The sequence below is a fragment of the Remersonia thermophila genome, chromosome 7 (assembly GCF_042764415.1).
Source record: "Remersonia thermophila strain ATCC 22073 chromosome 7, whole genome shotgun sequence".
NCBI lineage: Eukaryota > Fungi > Ascomycota > Sordariomycetes > Sordariales > Chaetomiaceae > Remersonia > Remersonia thermophila.
Genome location: NC_092223.1, coordinates 1,418,807 through 1,432,617, shown reverse-complemented (window position 1 = coordinate 1,432,617; position 13,811 = coordinate 1,418,807). Strand labels below are relative to the sequence as shown.

At 58.2% G+C, this 13,811-nt stretch overlaps 2 protein-coding genes across 2 annotated transcripts; both read left to right on the top strand.

Annotated features, from left to right (window-relative positions):
* Window positions 1-687: 687 nt before the first annotated feature.
* Window positions 688-3,518, top strand: VTJ83DRAFT_7362 (uncharacterized protein; the record flags this gene model as incomplete). Its single annotated transcript, XM_071014176.1, has 6 exons — window positions 688-723; window positions 781-1,352; window positions 1,410-1,673; window positions 1,730-2,671; window positions 2,734-3,277; window positions 3,417-3,518. The coding sequence occupies 6 exons, from the start codon at window positions 688-690 to the stop codon at window positions 3,516-3,518; spliced, it is 2,460 nt and encodes an 819-aa protein (XP_070863579.1).
* A 7,864-nt stretch (window positions 3,519-11,382) lies between these two features.
* Window positions 11,383-13,038, top strand: VTJ83DRAFT_7361 (uncharacterized protein; the record flags this gene model as incomplete). The annotated part of the gene is made up of 1 exon (XM_071014175.1): window positions 11,383-13,038. The coding sequence occupies one exon, from the start codon at window positions 11,383-11,385 to the stop codon at window positions 13,036-13,038; it is 1,656 nt and encodes a 551-aa protein (XP_070863578.1).
* Window positions 13,039-13,811: the final 773 nt, after the last annotated feature.

The following is a 13,811-nucleotide window of genomic DNA, read 5'->3' as shown; positions in this document are numbered from 1 at the left end:
CGTGGCATACTGCGTAGAATCCGACAACAGGTCCAATGGTTCGAGTGTTCGGTGAGTCCAGGGTTTGATAGGACGTGGAAAGTGAGGCTTGCGGCTTAGCTGTGAACTGCCTATCCGACTCTCGCCATTGACCCCCCTCTTCTTCCCTCCTTCTTCATTCCTGTCTTGTATAAACCTTATCACCAGGCTTTACGACACTCTCCCGTCGCATCTCCCCGACAGATAACCCCGGGCTTGATACATGGTCTCGACTTTGTTGATCTCTTTGACAGAGCCGACAAGAAACCCACGCGCGGCATCTTTCCATCCGTCCGACTCCATTTGCTTCAAGAAGCATTAGCAATCCAGCGCTTGCTCTGAAATCACCCCACCTCCCTCGCCAAGTCCTTGAACCGTCGTCGGCCTCTAGCTACCTTGATGCATGCGTCGAGGAAGGGTTGCCACTTACAAACAGTCCTCACTTCTGTTGTTGGCATTTCTGCCATTTGATCCCGGCGTTAAAGCGCAAGTCCCAACCAGGATCCACCCCTGGCTTCCGGCGGCTCCGCGATCGCCGGCCCTCTGATCCACTTCCTTCCGGGTCCCGGCTTCGCCAACTCGACTCATCTTCTCCGGGTCCGTCGCCGTCTTGCCCCGGATCTTGCTACCATCTTCCTCCGGGGCATAGTTGATTCACCGCGGTCTACCATGTCGCAACATCCACAATTTCCTTCCCGTCATCCGGTATGATCTGCCAGCTCTTTTCGACGCCGTGATCTCAATATTCACTCGTGTTCGCAGGTCCCTCGGGAATTCTCGACCGCACCTCTTCCCTCGAGCAGCATGCCTGGGCTTCCGGGAGCCCAGGGTGTCGGGATGCGGGGACTCAGGCAATATGGCTTGATGTCAGATCACAATCAAGGTGCTACTGGCTTTGCGAGAGATGCACAGGCGTTCGGAGGTGGCCAAGGCCCTCAACAGGTCACCTGGGCGTTCGGGCCGAACATGCTTCAGAACTTCATGAACGACCCTTCTCAACCTTGGACTCCTCTAGACCAGTCGCTCGGACAACAGCTGCCGATGTTTACCATGTACCGGAGCCATCCACCACCCTCAGAAACCGAGACGACGACCAATAGCGTCAGCAACTTCGATTCTGGCTACCGAACTGAGTCGATTTATGGCGAACCCGACCCAAACTTTGATCCCAGCATGTTTGGCATGCTAGCCATGGGTCAGGAAAGTGTCGCTTCCAATGACGAGAACCAACATCGAGCTTCACAGGTCCATCGAGCAGCCTCAACCGCCTCTTTGACGAGAGGGTACCTTTGCCCAGTGTGCAAAAAACTGCTCAAGAGAAACTCGGAGTTGAAGTACGTATTGAAAAACCCTCACCAAGCCAGGGAACCATTCTGACCCCGAATCGCCAGTAAATGTGTAGCTCGGCACCAAAAACCCTTCAAGTGTGGCGTTCGAAACTGCTCCAAGGGTTTTGCCAACAACAACGACCTTGAACGGCACAGGCGGTGCGTCCACGGTGATTACTCAGGGGCAACCGCTGTCTACCGCTGCTATCTAGATCTATGTTCGAAAAGACAGAAAGATTGGCCCCGGCTGGACAACTTCAAACAGCACCTGAAAAGAAAACACAACGTCGATATCGACAGATGTGACATCAGCAGGTTCATGTATCGGTACGTTGATCCCCGACCATTGCTCGAAGCCTGAAATTAACCCCCGGGTTCTGCAGACCTGCCCACTCAAACGAAGGCCCTGCCAGTTCTGCGACCGCTGAACAAGCGCCTTGGATCGACACCGAGTCTGCCCACATCTCGCCTTCTGACCTTATGAGCGGAGAGCCCGGGTTGCATTATGCCAGCAGCGTGGTGTCACACCATGACCAACTTGTGGGAGAAAGCAACGCAGCAGCCTCCGCTGCTCCGGAATCCAGCTATGTGATCGGGACGCCCCAGGGGGGCTCGCTTCCCTTGCAAGAGATGGGCCCGATGATCTCGGGCCTTCGCATCCCGCAGCCAGGCCTACCGGATGCAAGCATCTCGGAAACGCAACATGCCCCGACCATGAATTTATCTGCTCGCGGGGCCTCCGACGTCCTCATGCAAGCCCAGACACCTCTATCTCTTCCGCCTTCTACAACGACCCAGAACGTGTTGCTCGACGTCGGCCATGATATTGGGGCCCGATCAGCCGAGGCGCGATCTGAATCGCGCCAAGCCGAATCTACGGTCGCCGGAGATATGGAGGTCGACGGAGGGCCCAAGGAACCTGCTTCGGGCTCTGGTAACCATGACGGAACCCCAGAACCTGACGAGCCAGACAATCGCTCCGAATTCCAGCCCAGGTTTGTTGGAGATGCGCACACCGAGCTCCTCGGCGCGGGCCAGGCCGACTTCAAGGAGCTGAGGTCTCCATCGTTGAGTGAGGATCCTTCTCAGTCGCTCGACCTTGACGACGTTGATGACACGAAGGCGCGCGCCATCCTCAAACTGTTGTTGAAGAAAGGGACTCTCCCAGAGATGCTCAAGGAAATCGGAATACCGGTGCCGGAGGATCGCGAGGCTGGGGATCAGAAGCCGTCGGTCGGTTCATCAGCTATTCGTGATGATGGCCGTGAGTTCGTGTGCGACTTTGATGGCTGCCCCAAAAGGTTTCCGCGGCTTTCAGAGCTGAAGTATGTGCCCCCTTTCTTCGTCTCGGTCTGCTCTCAAGCTGCTAACGGCAGTTGCCCATCAGGAAACACGAGAGACGTCACATTAAGCCATATGCCTGCACCTTCCCTAAATGCAACCAGAAGTTCGGTAGCAAGAGCGACTGGAAGCGTCACGAAAACAACCAGCACGTTCAGCGTTCAGTTTGGGTTTGCGAGGAAAGGCGGGCTAGCCAACCCGGGAGACTCGAGTGCGGCGCTGTCTTCGAGGTTCGCGAGAGCTTCGAAGACCACCTCAGGGAGGGGCACAAGATCCATGACCTGGCCGTCTTGGACAAGAAACTGGTCGACTACGACATACGTCGCAACTTTGAATCGCGTTTCTGGTGCGGTTTCTGCCAGAAGGTCATTAAGGCCGACGGCCCCACGCATAGCAAGCGCTTCGACCACATCGACAACCACTTTAACTGCAGGGACGGAATGCCCCAAGCGGACATTAAGGACTGGAAGCACCCCATGACCCCGGACAACAGTCACCGCAAGCGAGGTCACAGCGAGAGCGTGGATCCTGGGCCGTCGAAAGCGAAACGGCACAAAGATGGCAATGAGAAGCAATCTCTCTGGGAATGCGTACGTGCTGCCCCTAGCCTTCAAATCCTCTCCGCGGAAGGCAACCACAATGGCGGAAGGGGAACATCCTGCGTCGACCGCTTCGATGAACCTTGGCGCCTGTCTCATGGAGTAAAGCTAACATGGTCATGTTTTCAAGTGCTCGTGCGGCATGCTCTGGAGCAAGCATACGGCATTGGCGTGCTTACACACCGAATGCAATCACAACCGCTGCGACAACTGCCAAAATGCAGAAGGATGAAGCCTTATCTGAGAAAACTGGCATGGCGGAGCAGGGGCCAGCCCCGGTATTGAGTGTCCCGAAGCATAATATGGATTGATGACTTATGACCTGGTCTCTTGATGAAGAAACCACAGAGTGATAGCCCTTGGTCATGGAAAGCTGCTTGGGCATAGAATAGAAAGGGTGGAGTTTGGATTGGGCTTCCTGGAGGCTGCATTTGGACGATGATCATGCCTGGATCTTTTTTCGTTTTATGTCATTTTGGATATCTCTGATGGCATTTCTAATCCTCTCCTCACCCAACACAATGAGCTCTCTTATTTTTGATTTGATAGCATGGAATGAAAACTTTCAAGGACCGACTCCCGACCAAAGAGGTTTCGACGGATCAAAGTTCTCAAGGGCACTATGCCCATGTCACTTCGTCAAGAGATAGGCAAAACAGAACGCTCTCGAAGCGAACACATAGTAACTATGCCCGTGCCCGCACAGCCACCCATCTGCTGGCTCCCATCTGTTCGGCCAGGCTGTGTCTGACCACCCACTCACTTATGGCGGCCGATCAGAGCTCTAAGAGAAACGCCGAGCTGAGACAACAAGTAAAGACGGGATGGCTACCTTGTGCTGGCGAGAAACAGGAACCCCCCACCCCCTCGAACTTTTGCCACCCGTAGAAAACTTGAGCAGCTCACTGGCTGGTTAGCCGCTTTTGACGCAGGAGAGGCCACTGACCGGTTCCAAAATCCGTTCTAGCCGAGGAGGGGATTGCTCTCTCTCCCCCTCGCTCTCTATGGGTGCGGGTTAGAGGGTGTGGGTAAGGAAGCGGGAGGGTGACCGGATGGGACAGAAGGAGAGGCTGTTGCAGAGGGGCTGCAGCACCAATGCTGGGCGATGCGGCGATTGTCTAGCCGCGCCGATTGTATGTGGATCACCGAGAATGGACCATCTTCAGCACACCACCCAAAGCCATCGATACAGCCGAGCGGCGAAGCGGGAGCGGCTTTGGAATTGTGCGGTGCGTCATGGTGGTGGTGATGGTGGTGGTGGTGGTGGTGGTGCAAGATCCGAACCTGCCGGGGGTTGGGGGCAGCCCACCCATGGTCTGGACAGCCACCAACACCGAAGCTCTCCGGCGGTCGACCAGGATAATTAGAGAATTTAGGCCGCGGCGCCTGGGTGCGCTGTGCGACTTGAGAATGGCTCTTGCGTCTCTCTCTCGGCATGTCTACCTTGTGGCCCCGGGTAGCACGACCCCCCATACCTCGCCCGTCTGTCCCTAGGACTCAGCTTGCAACATCGTGCGTCATCCGAGGTTGGTTGAGGGGTTGGGTAGCTCGGCCAGGCAAGCAACCTACCGCATGCTAGGCACCTGAAGCGTCGGGCCGAGGGCGACGGTCAGGGCAGGGGGGGACAGGGTGCCAAAAACGGAGCGAGGAAAATAACCAACGTATCGTGTCCCGCAGACACCACAGGCACGGACGCAAACGAAGGAGCCACATCTCTCATCCCCTCGGACCCGCCAGATCTTCCACGCTCTGTCTTTGCATGACGCCGCATCTGGGCAGCGACCGTCGCACTCCCAGCTCGCCATCCCGCCTTCTTTTGTCTCTGCCCGCCCCATGCGCTCCCCAAGCAACGGGCGCGAGCAGAGGGCGAGATGGAAGAGACCTGTAGCCTGGCAAGGGGTCTGGAGCGTGGCCATAGTATGCGTGCAGTTGATCTTGTGGTGGAATAGGGGGAAGGCGGTTGAAGAGTCGAGCTTGACCCCACCGGAGGCGACAGAAAGGGAGGGGGTGGAAGAGACAGTTCTACTGCTCCAGGAGAGAACGCCACCGAATTCTACAGGGACCTAGGCTGAGTGACTTCAGTCCGTGCAATCCAAAGCACGAAAGCTGGAGGGGGGGATTTCAGATGATCTCTCCTCCTGGTCCAAGAGTTGGAGGGGTGCCCGTTGGAACTTTCCACTGGGCAGCCTGCTGAGTGTGAGGAGGCTTGGTTGGTGGACCGCCAGACAGGAGGTAAACTGACCAAGCGAAGACTGAAAAGAAAAAGAAAGAGACCCAGGAGAGACGACGGGAATACGAGGGCCAAAGCCACTAGACTGCTACCCTCGCCGTGTTCTGCCCCCCCCCCCCCCCCCCCCGGCCCTCCTCCTCGGGAACAACCTCACGAAGCGCAAGGAACTCGGAGCAAACACCCAGGAGGGGTCAGCCCAACGCACGACGGCAGCTACGCCCGTCGGAGGCCACCACGTGTATGAACGAAGCGCCCACGCCGGTCTTGGGCCTTCACGCCGGGAGGTCTCGGACGCAGGCAGGGTCGTCTGGTTCAGCCCAGCTCGCTGACCAGGAGCTGGAAGACGGGTCCCCGGCAACGTTCCCGGGTATTTTTAGGATCCCGTACGGCATAACGCCAGGCTGTTCCCGCGGCTCGATAAAGCCGTTTTTGATGCCCGTCAGCTCGGCGTCAGAGCCCTCGCCCGAGCACCAGGAGGCAGGGCGGGGGGTGGACGGCGGCGTGACAAGACAGCGCGTGTCTCTCGCTCGCGTGTTGCAAGCAAGCGCGTGTCGCAACGCCATGGCGACAGCGACAGCGACAGCAACAGCAGCAGCAGCAGCGGCGGCGGCGGCCATGGGTCGCATGACTTGCATCGACACATGTTCAGCTGTTGCGTCCTGGAGTGGTTCATGTACACGGTAGGTCTCAGAGCTGGTGCTGTTCCTGTTGACGGGCTTCCCTCCGTCTGATGCAAGGTACATCCCGGGACATGCCGACGATAGGTATGCCGGGGGTTGTACGCACGCAGACTTCGGAGATGACATTGGTTAGGGTACGTCAGCGGTTCCCAAGCGCGGGCTTCGTCCCCGACCTGTTCCCAATCCGGCGTGTGTACCACCAAATATGAGTGTCCAGGGAGGGGGGGGTTCTACTATAATCCAGACGAAGGGAGGGAGTGCTGAGAAGGTGTGGTGGGGGTTACATGGTACATGGATGTATGTCTCAGCCAGACGATTCTCTTCACGCACGAGCCCTTTCGCTTCCCGTCGTCTATCTTTCTGATGTCTCCATCCCAGATAGCAGGTGCTGTGCGAGGGAGGGTGATGCAGGAGATGGGCATGGGAAGACAAGGCCGCGAAGGGGACAGAGAGCCGGGACATGGCAACCGTCGTGCCATGTGGAAACGAGCCCGGCCCCCCGGGACTTTTGCGGGCATGGTTGGGTTGACAAGCTGAGACCCGGGCCTGAGACAGCACGCCACTTCGATGCCATTCCAAGAATACTTTCTCATAGGCCTGGTCTTGAGGTAGTATGTATGTATGTCTCAGACGTTTCCCACCCCGCCCCAGCCACATAACCACTGCGTACGCTGGTGCGTACGCACTTTGCTGCATCGACTGGCGCGTGCTGCGTTCTGCAAGCTTCTCTGCTAACGCAAAGCGTCCGCCTGGGGTTCTCACGTTTACTTTGAGACCGACGCACTCACTTCGGCGCGAAGGAACCCGCAGCCCCAGTGGGGAATCTGGTAGCGTGCAGTCGGATGACTAGGGGAGAAGCAAAGTGACGTAGGTGCCCCCATCAATGAACGCTCGAGTTCCTGGGGACTCGGGCCTACCCAACGAGGGAGATGGTCTGGCAGACAGACGGGCCAGGGCCAGCGCCGCCGCAATGTTTCTGTCATGCGTGCCAACTGCTGTGGTAGACTTGGTGCGACTCTGTACTTCATCACCATCGAGCCGCCAAGACGGTGGTAGAAAGAAACATGGGGCCTGAGGAACACCTAGCGAACTCGCATGGTTCTGTCGCTGCAGTGGATGGATTCCATCGTGATTGTCAGCTGCTAGCCGGGCTGGAGAGGAGGGTCACACACTTCGCGCCCCCTCCCCCCCCCCTCCCCTGTCCGCTGATGGTTGCACGGGATCGTGCCGTGACGGCCGAGCGCCCTAGGGTGAGCTGGGTTGTGTGACAGAGGGGATGCCCACCCGTACACCGCTGTGTACGACAATAGGCAGCCTGGGCTCCTTGGACGCGTGGGAACTCGACCAGAACCCAAACAACAATGGAACCCCATATGTGCGGCGTAGCATGGGATCATCGATCGGGAGGGGAGGAGGGTTGCGTGCGTTTCCCTGTTCTGTTTCTTCGTATCCCCGATTCATGGGACCCCAGAACCACGGCTGACTTCCAAATCTCCGACAGGCCTGTTGGTGAGCGGCGTAACTACCTATGTAACAAACCAGTTTCCGCCCCAGCAGTACCTCAAGATGGGTGGGTGATGATGGGAATGTTGCTTCGCATCGAACAGGGGAGAAGGAGAACACCCGCTGCAACAACCCCAGAGAACTTTGGGCCGGTCCAGGCCGGCCTGATACACACCTACATACTGCGTACACTCCGCACTGTGGCGTGTCACTGCGCAGTAGTTCTCATGGCCTTGGTTGGCAGAAGTGAACACGGTGCCCCAGGCCTGCCCTACCCCCGAAATAGCCGCGACGCCGCAACGCTATCTTGGCAGTTTGAGGGCTTTTACGAAATCCAGGAAAGATCTTCACGCTCGGTGGCAAAAAAAGTGCAGCCGCTAGCCGACGGTTCGAAACCGTCGAGAAGCGCGAAGAACAACTACACAGTACGCAGTACAAGCGGCGTTGGGTCGGCCACGCTGGAAGAGGCAGGGGAGGGGGGCGGATAGGCTGATGCAGGGTTCACAGTAAACGAATCAAGGTTGCGGAACTGGGGTTGGCAGAGGTTCAACCTGAAAGGAGATGCAATCACTCGCATCACTTGGGCAAGAATCATGATGCTGCCGTCTTCCCGATGCGCCATCTGGAGGGAGATGGGGTTATGTCGGCAGGTGAGACGGGACGCCTTTGACGTGCAGCATCGAGCGCCGCAGGAAATTTAGCGCGCAGGAAGAGATTTGAGGGCAGAAGTTTGCGCACCTCAGGGTTAGGAGACCATCTCGCGTCGTCCGTACATGGCCACGTCCCCTTTGGGTGTGCAGATGGGTGAGCTGCGTGGGTGGCTGGCCCATTCGGAGCGCGCACCATTGGCCCGGTTGTTGCGTTGGTGATGCTTACAAGATGAATGTTTACTATCCCGCTGTTCTCGACGGAGTCAGGTTCGACTATGACGTCCATCGGCGGCCCTCGGTATCGCTGCTGGCTGTGGCGTCCTGCAGAACACAGCAGCTGGGCGACGTGCCACGACGTGGCCGTCGACGACGACCATCAGATACCGGACGGGTCGAATCGCAGGTCGCGTCGAGCGACCGACGCCCAAGCACGGTGACCGAGAGGGTAGTAGTACATGACGCTCGGCTTGGTTCGCGACATTGCTGTCTGCGTTGACCGGCCGAGGACAGACGGATGATGCCCATGATCCGCCGAGGTGAAAAGAAAAAGGGAAAAGAGAACATCTCTGGAGTGCAGGCCGATGCAAACGTGCGCAGGTGCGTCAGACTCGGTGGTGAACAAATGAGGCCCGGGTGTGTGGCCATCAGCAACGCAGAAGAAGGAGAGGGTGTTCTCGTCTCGGCACGTCATGTTTCCGGTTACTAGCGCCGACGACCAGACACCTGCAACACCCACGACGGAAGAACAAGATGGCCCAGCGTTTCCAGCGGCAACGCCGCAGAACGGAGCGAGTTCTAGCGTTACCCTATGTCGTGGCGGCGGCGGCGGCGGCGGCGATGGTGGTGGTGGTGGTGGTGGTAAACGTTGGCGAAACTCGGGGGTTGGCAGGCGACCGAAACGGACAAGACGGATGCTACGGTGCGCGGTGGGCCTCAAGACAGGAGGATCCAATGGTCATCGATGGATACCTATCGCGGAAACACCCGGACCCGCTCATCGCTGCAGAAGTTTTTGGCCAATCCGAACCATCGGATCAGACCCACGAGCCAAGCTCCCCGCCTGGGGTCACCCGGGTCCTGGGTGCCTCACACGCCTTCCCCAACCTGCCGCTGGTGCGCCTCCCGCTCCCCACCGAGACCAGTTCCAGACGGGAGTGTGCCTGGACCAACTTGACGACGGGACGCGTCTTCGGTCTTTACCCTACCTCAGGTACCACCTTTCCAGCACCTACACGGTAGCAAGTAGGTAGTCTTGGTTTCATGCATTCGTCTCCGGCGTCTTTCCCCAGCGCAGCATTGAACGAAACATTGGACGGGTTGATTGGTGGTTTCTTCGAATCCGCCCCGTCGGCATTGGGGAGGGACGCAGAAACATTGGATGTATTGAGCCACCCGCACGCCCTGGGCCGTCCTGAACAGGCCACGAATGGCGGGTTTCGTGGCTGATGGGCGTTTTTACATTTACTTTTTCGAACATTCTGCCCCCACGCCACGGCCAGATTTTCGCTTTCTCACCGCATTGCCTGTAACGTAACGCTTCCCGTCGGCTGACTGCCCCGCCATCCAAAGGACCTACAAGCACAGCATAGGTGGCTATGGGACATGGATGCCCTCGGACTGCGGACTACGGACCGCAGATGGCAGAAGCGGATAGAGCCCCCCCCCCCCCCCCCCGGAACCTCATCCGGGTTGCGACACTGCCAGCGTCGCACCGCAGTCGCCTTGCCTCATCCGTTGCTGTCCGGTGTCCTTCTGCCCGACCCATTTGCAGACAACCTGGAAAAGAGCCTCAATTTCATCGCCAGCCATAGCGTGCCAGCTCTGCATGCGGTCTTGATGTGACGACAGCGGAGCCAGGGCTCGCTGGGTTGGGCCGCGAACTGAATCCCTCCTGACACGCACAAACCACCTCTGTAGCCCGTCCAATGACGGCATTGATCATCGCTTCGCGTCATCTTCCATGAGCGTTCCCCCTCGGAAACGAAACAAAAGCGCCGAGGAGTGCTCCATACTAGTACACAACACGGTTGGTGTAAGGGCCTTTTCCCCTTCGCCAACCAATATGACCAGACACCCGATCAAAGACCGCAACACTGCAAAGCCGATAAGAGGTCACGCCTCGTGCGGCACAGCCTTGGAAGATCTACACGTATGTACATACATACACAGTACATACATACAGACGCTTCGTCAAGCCCCTTGACGTTCAGGGGTGCATTGCCGGTCAAGCTGAACAAGTGAGACGGATGACGAGCCAGCGAACAACCACGGTACATACTGCGTACAGGCTCAGACTGGCTTGCTCAGCCCCGGATTGCCCCGCTTTGAAGCTGTTGCAGGTACCTTTTGTATCTTTGCTTTGTACCTTTATCACCATATCTCGCCTAAGAAATACGTACAGGAAGGGGTAGAGTTACAACATGATCTCTGGATGCGGCTCTGCTGGCCTTGGCCTCGAGCGCTGTGCTGGCAGCCCAAGGGAAATTGATTGGGTCCCTGCGGGGGAGAAGAGCAGACGCGCCACACCCCGGCCAACCGGGTGACCGCACAGAGCGCGCCAGCTGCAAGATGCACACACCACGGCTTGCTCCTCCGTAATAGCGTTCTTATTCTGGTCCGGGCAATGCTTCTGGTTGTAGCGCGAACGTCCTTCCCGTATCCTCCGCGCCATCCCCAGCAACGCACACACCCTGCTTGCCTTCACTCACCCCCCCCCCCCCCCCCCCCTTCGAGTACTGGACACTGGACCTGCCCTTGCACGTTCGTAGCACACATAGCTTATACAAATAAGAGATCCCACCCACAGCCTCCCGAGAAGATGTTGGCGTCTTCGTTGGTCTCTACCTTCCTCATCCATGCGTGCCTCCAGCCATCGCTTTCAACCTTACATCTGCATTCTTCTCCATTTTGGCTGCAGCAGTGTTCTCAGCTGAGCCGGCAAGGTTGACTTCAACTTTTGTCTTTTGGTCTCTCCAACCTCTGCTGTGCCGGCCTTGCTCCGCCTAGAGCACAAAAGGCCATACAGCCCGCAAGATGACCGACTATTCGTACCTTGCCAGGGAGACTCTCTTCTCCTTCGATGATCCATTCAGTCATCTGGCCACCGATTCAGCTATGATTATCATCGACCCCATCCTCCAGGGCCCGTCGCCGACTCCCTCCAACATTTCATGGGCCCTCCCTCAGCAACCGACCAAGGAATCACCGTTCGACCTCGCCGTATCTACCCACACCCCGAGCCGTCCATTGCTCGGAAGCCCCATCGAGCCGCCTTCCGCCAGGCCTCCTCTCAGCCCGCCGGCCGACACCGAGTCATATTACGACAACCACCCAACGACTCCCCCCGACACGGCCCTGCTCTCTCCTTATCAGAGGCCGCTGCCGCTGGACGCCCGCACCCACGCCATGCAATTCACCCAGATGGGCCCGGGCTACGTGAACCCGGTCGACGTGAACCCGGGCCTGCTGCTCGACTGTGAGGCCGACAATGAAAATGCCGGCTTCTACCAAACGCCGGAATACGTGTCGTATGACGCCCTCCACAGCCACGGCATGGATCCGTCCCAGGGTGCCGTCCCCGGTTTCATCTCTCCGGCTGGCAGCCCCGAAGAAGCCGCGAGTCGCTATCCCGCGCTGCCCAATGATGACGATGACGCCTTCAGGAAGAGGGCGCACGACAGCGATTCGGACGGCGACTCCCAGCCCGCAAAGAGACAGAGGACGGCCGTCCGGGCACACGGTCGGCCGCGAAGCACGCATGGTGAGAAGGCCGTCTCTACCTCGGCGCGCCGGATCAGGACCCGGCCGGCCGCCTTTGGCGCGAACGGCCGCGACCTGATCGCCTCGACCGGCTCGGGCAGAGGCACCTCGGCTTGCACCTTCTGCAACAAAACCGGCTTCTCCAAGACCGACCTCGAGGCGCACATCAAGAAGCAACACCGGCGCTTCAACTGCGTCTTCGACTTTGCCGGCTGCAAAGCCACCTTCAGCAGCAAGAACGAATGGAAGCGCCACACAATGACGCAGCACCTGCTCCTCCACTACTGGGTCTGCACCGAGGGCGCCTGCGCCAGCTCCTCCCAGCCGGCCACCACCGCGGCCAGCAACCCCCCGTGCTCCGGGGCCCCGACGCCGTTCCAAAATGCCCCCAACGGGTCCATCTTCAACCGCAAAGACCTCTTCACCCAGCACCTCAAGCGCATGCACGCCCCCAAGGAACCCAAGGACGCCTCCTGGCAAAACGCCGATTGCGCCGGCGACCTCGACGCCCACTCCGGCGTCTCCCCGTGGAGCGCCCGCCTCAAGCGCCTCCAGGAGGACTGCAAGCACCCGCGCTGCAGCCTGCCCACGTACATGCTGTGCCCCGTGCGCCGGTGCGCCACGGGGCCCTTCCGCGGGCCGGACGCGTGGAACCAGCGCATGGAGCACGTTGCCAAGCAGCACATGGAGCGCTCCGAGGACGGCCGCGGCGTGGTGTTTGGCGGTGACGACGACCCCACGCTCGTCGACTGGGCCTCGCGCCCGGACGTGGCCATCATCGAGCGGGCGCCGGAGGGGTCGGGGAGGAGGTGGGCGCTGAGGACCCCGCTGGTCAGGGGGCCCGGGGGGAACGTGGTGGTGACGGCGCCGGTGGCGGGGACGGGGAGGAGGGAGGAGGAGGAGGATGCCGAAGGAGAGGAAGATGACTAAAGATTTCCCTTTTCTCTCTCTCTCTCTCTCTCTCTCTCTCTCTCTCTCTCTCTCTCTCTCTCTCTCTCTCTCTCTTCCTTTCCTTTCTTTTCTTTTCTGCTTAATGATTTCTTTTCTTTCTTTCTTTCTTTCCTTTTCTTTTGGTCATTGCCTCTGATTATTTCCTGGTTCTATTACGGATACATATAGGTGGTGACGGACTTTGGACCTGGGATATACATACGGGTAACTGTGATGATGGCATGACTATGATACTTCACAAAACCCCAGTTTCGTTTGTTTCTTTTCGGTCATTTCACGATGGACAAACTTAGGCCTTTTTCTCTCTCTCTTTTTCTTTTGTGGATATGATACCGAATTACGTTACCGTTCTCATCCTGTCCTTGACGTTAGCTTCACATTGGGGGATGACACGGCGTGGCGCTTTGGGAAATGGTTCTCAACGTATGATACCATTTAGCTGGTTACAAATATAGAAACGCAATCCTCTTTCCTACCCGAGCCTGTTACCTTGGATCGTTGCCACCGACATGATTTGCAACCCTCCTCCTCCTCCTCCTCCTCCTCAACTTTGAGCCCTGAGACCAGCCAACCTCTCCCCCCCCCCCCCTCCTCCTCCTCACAAGCGCGATGGCGTCAACGCTAACCTGCTCAAGTCACAAGACACCAGAAACCACAAGTTGGATACAGACAGAGAGATAGACCATGGTACCAGACCGGTAGTCCGATCGGCCGCATTCGTCAGGCCCTCTGGTTATGGGTCAACCCAAGGG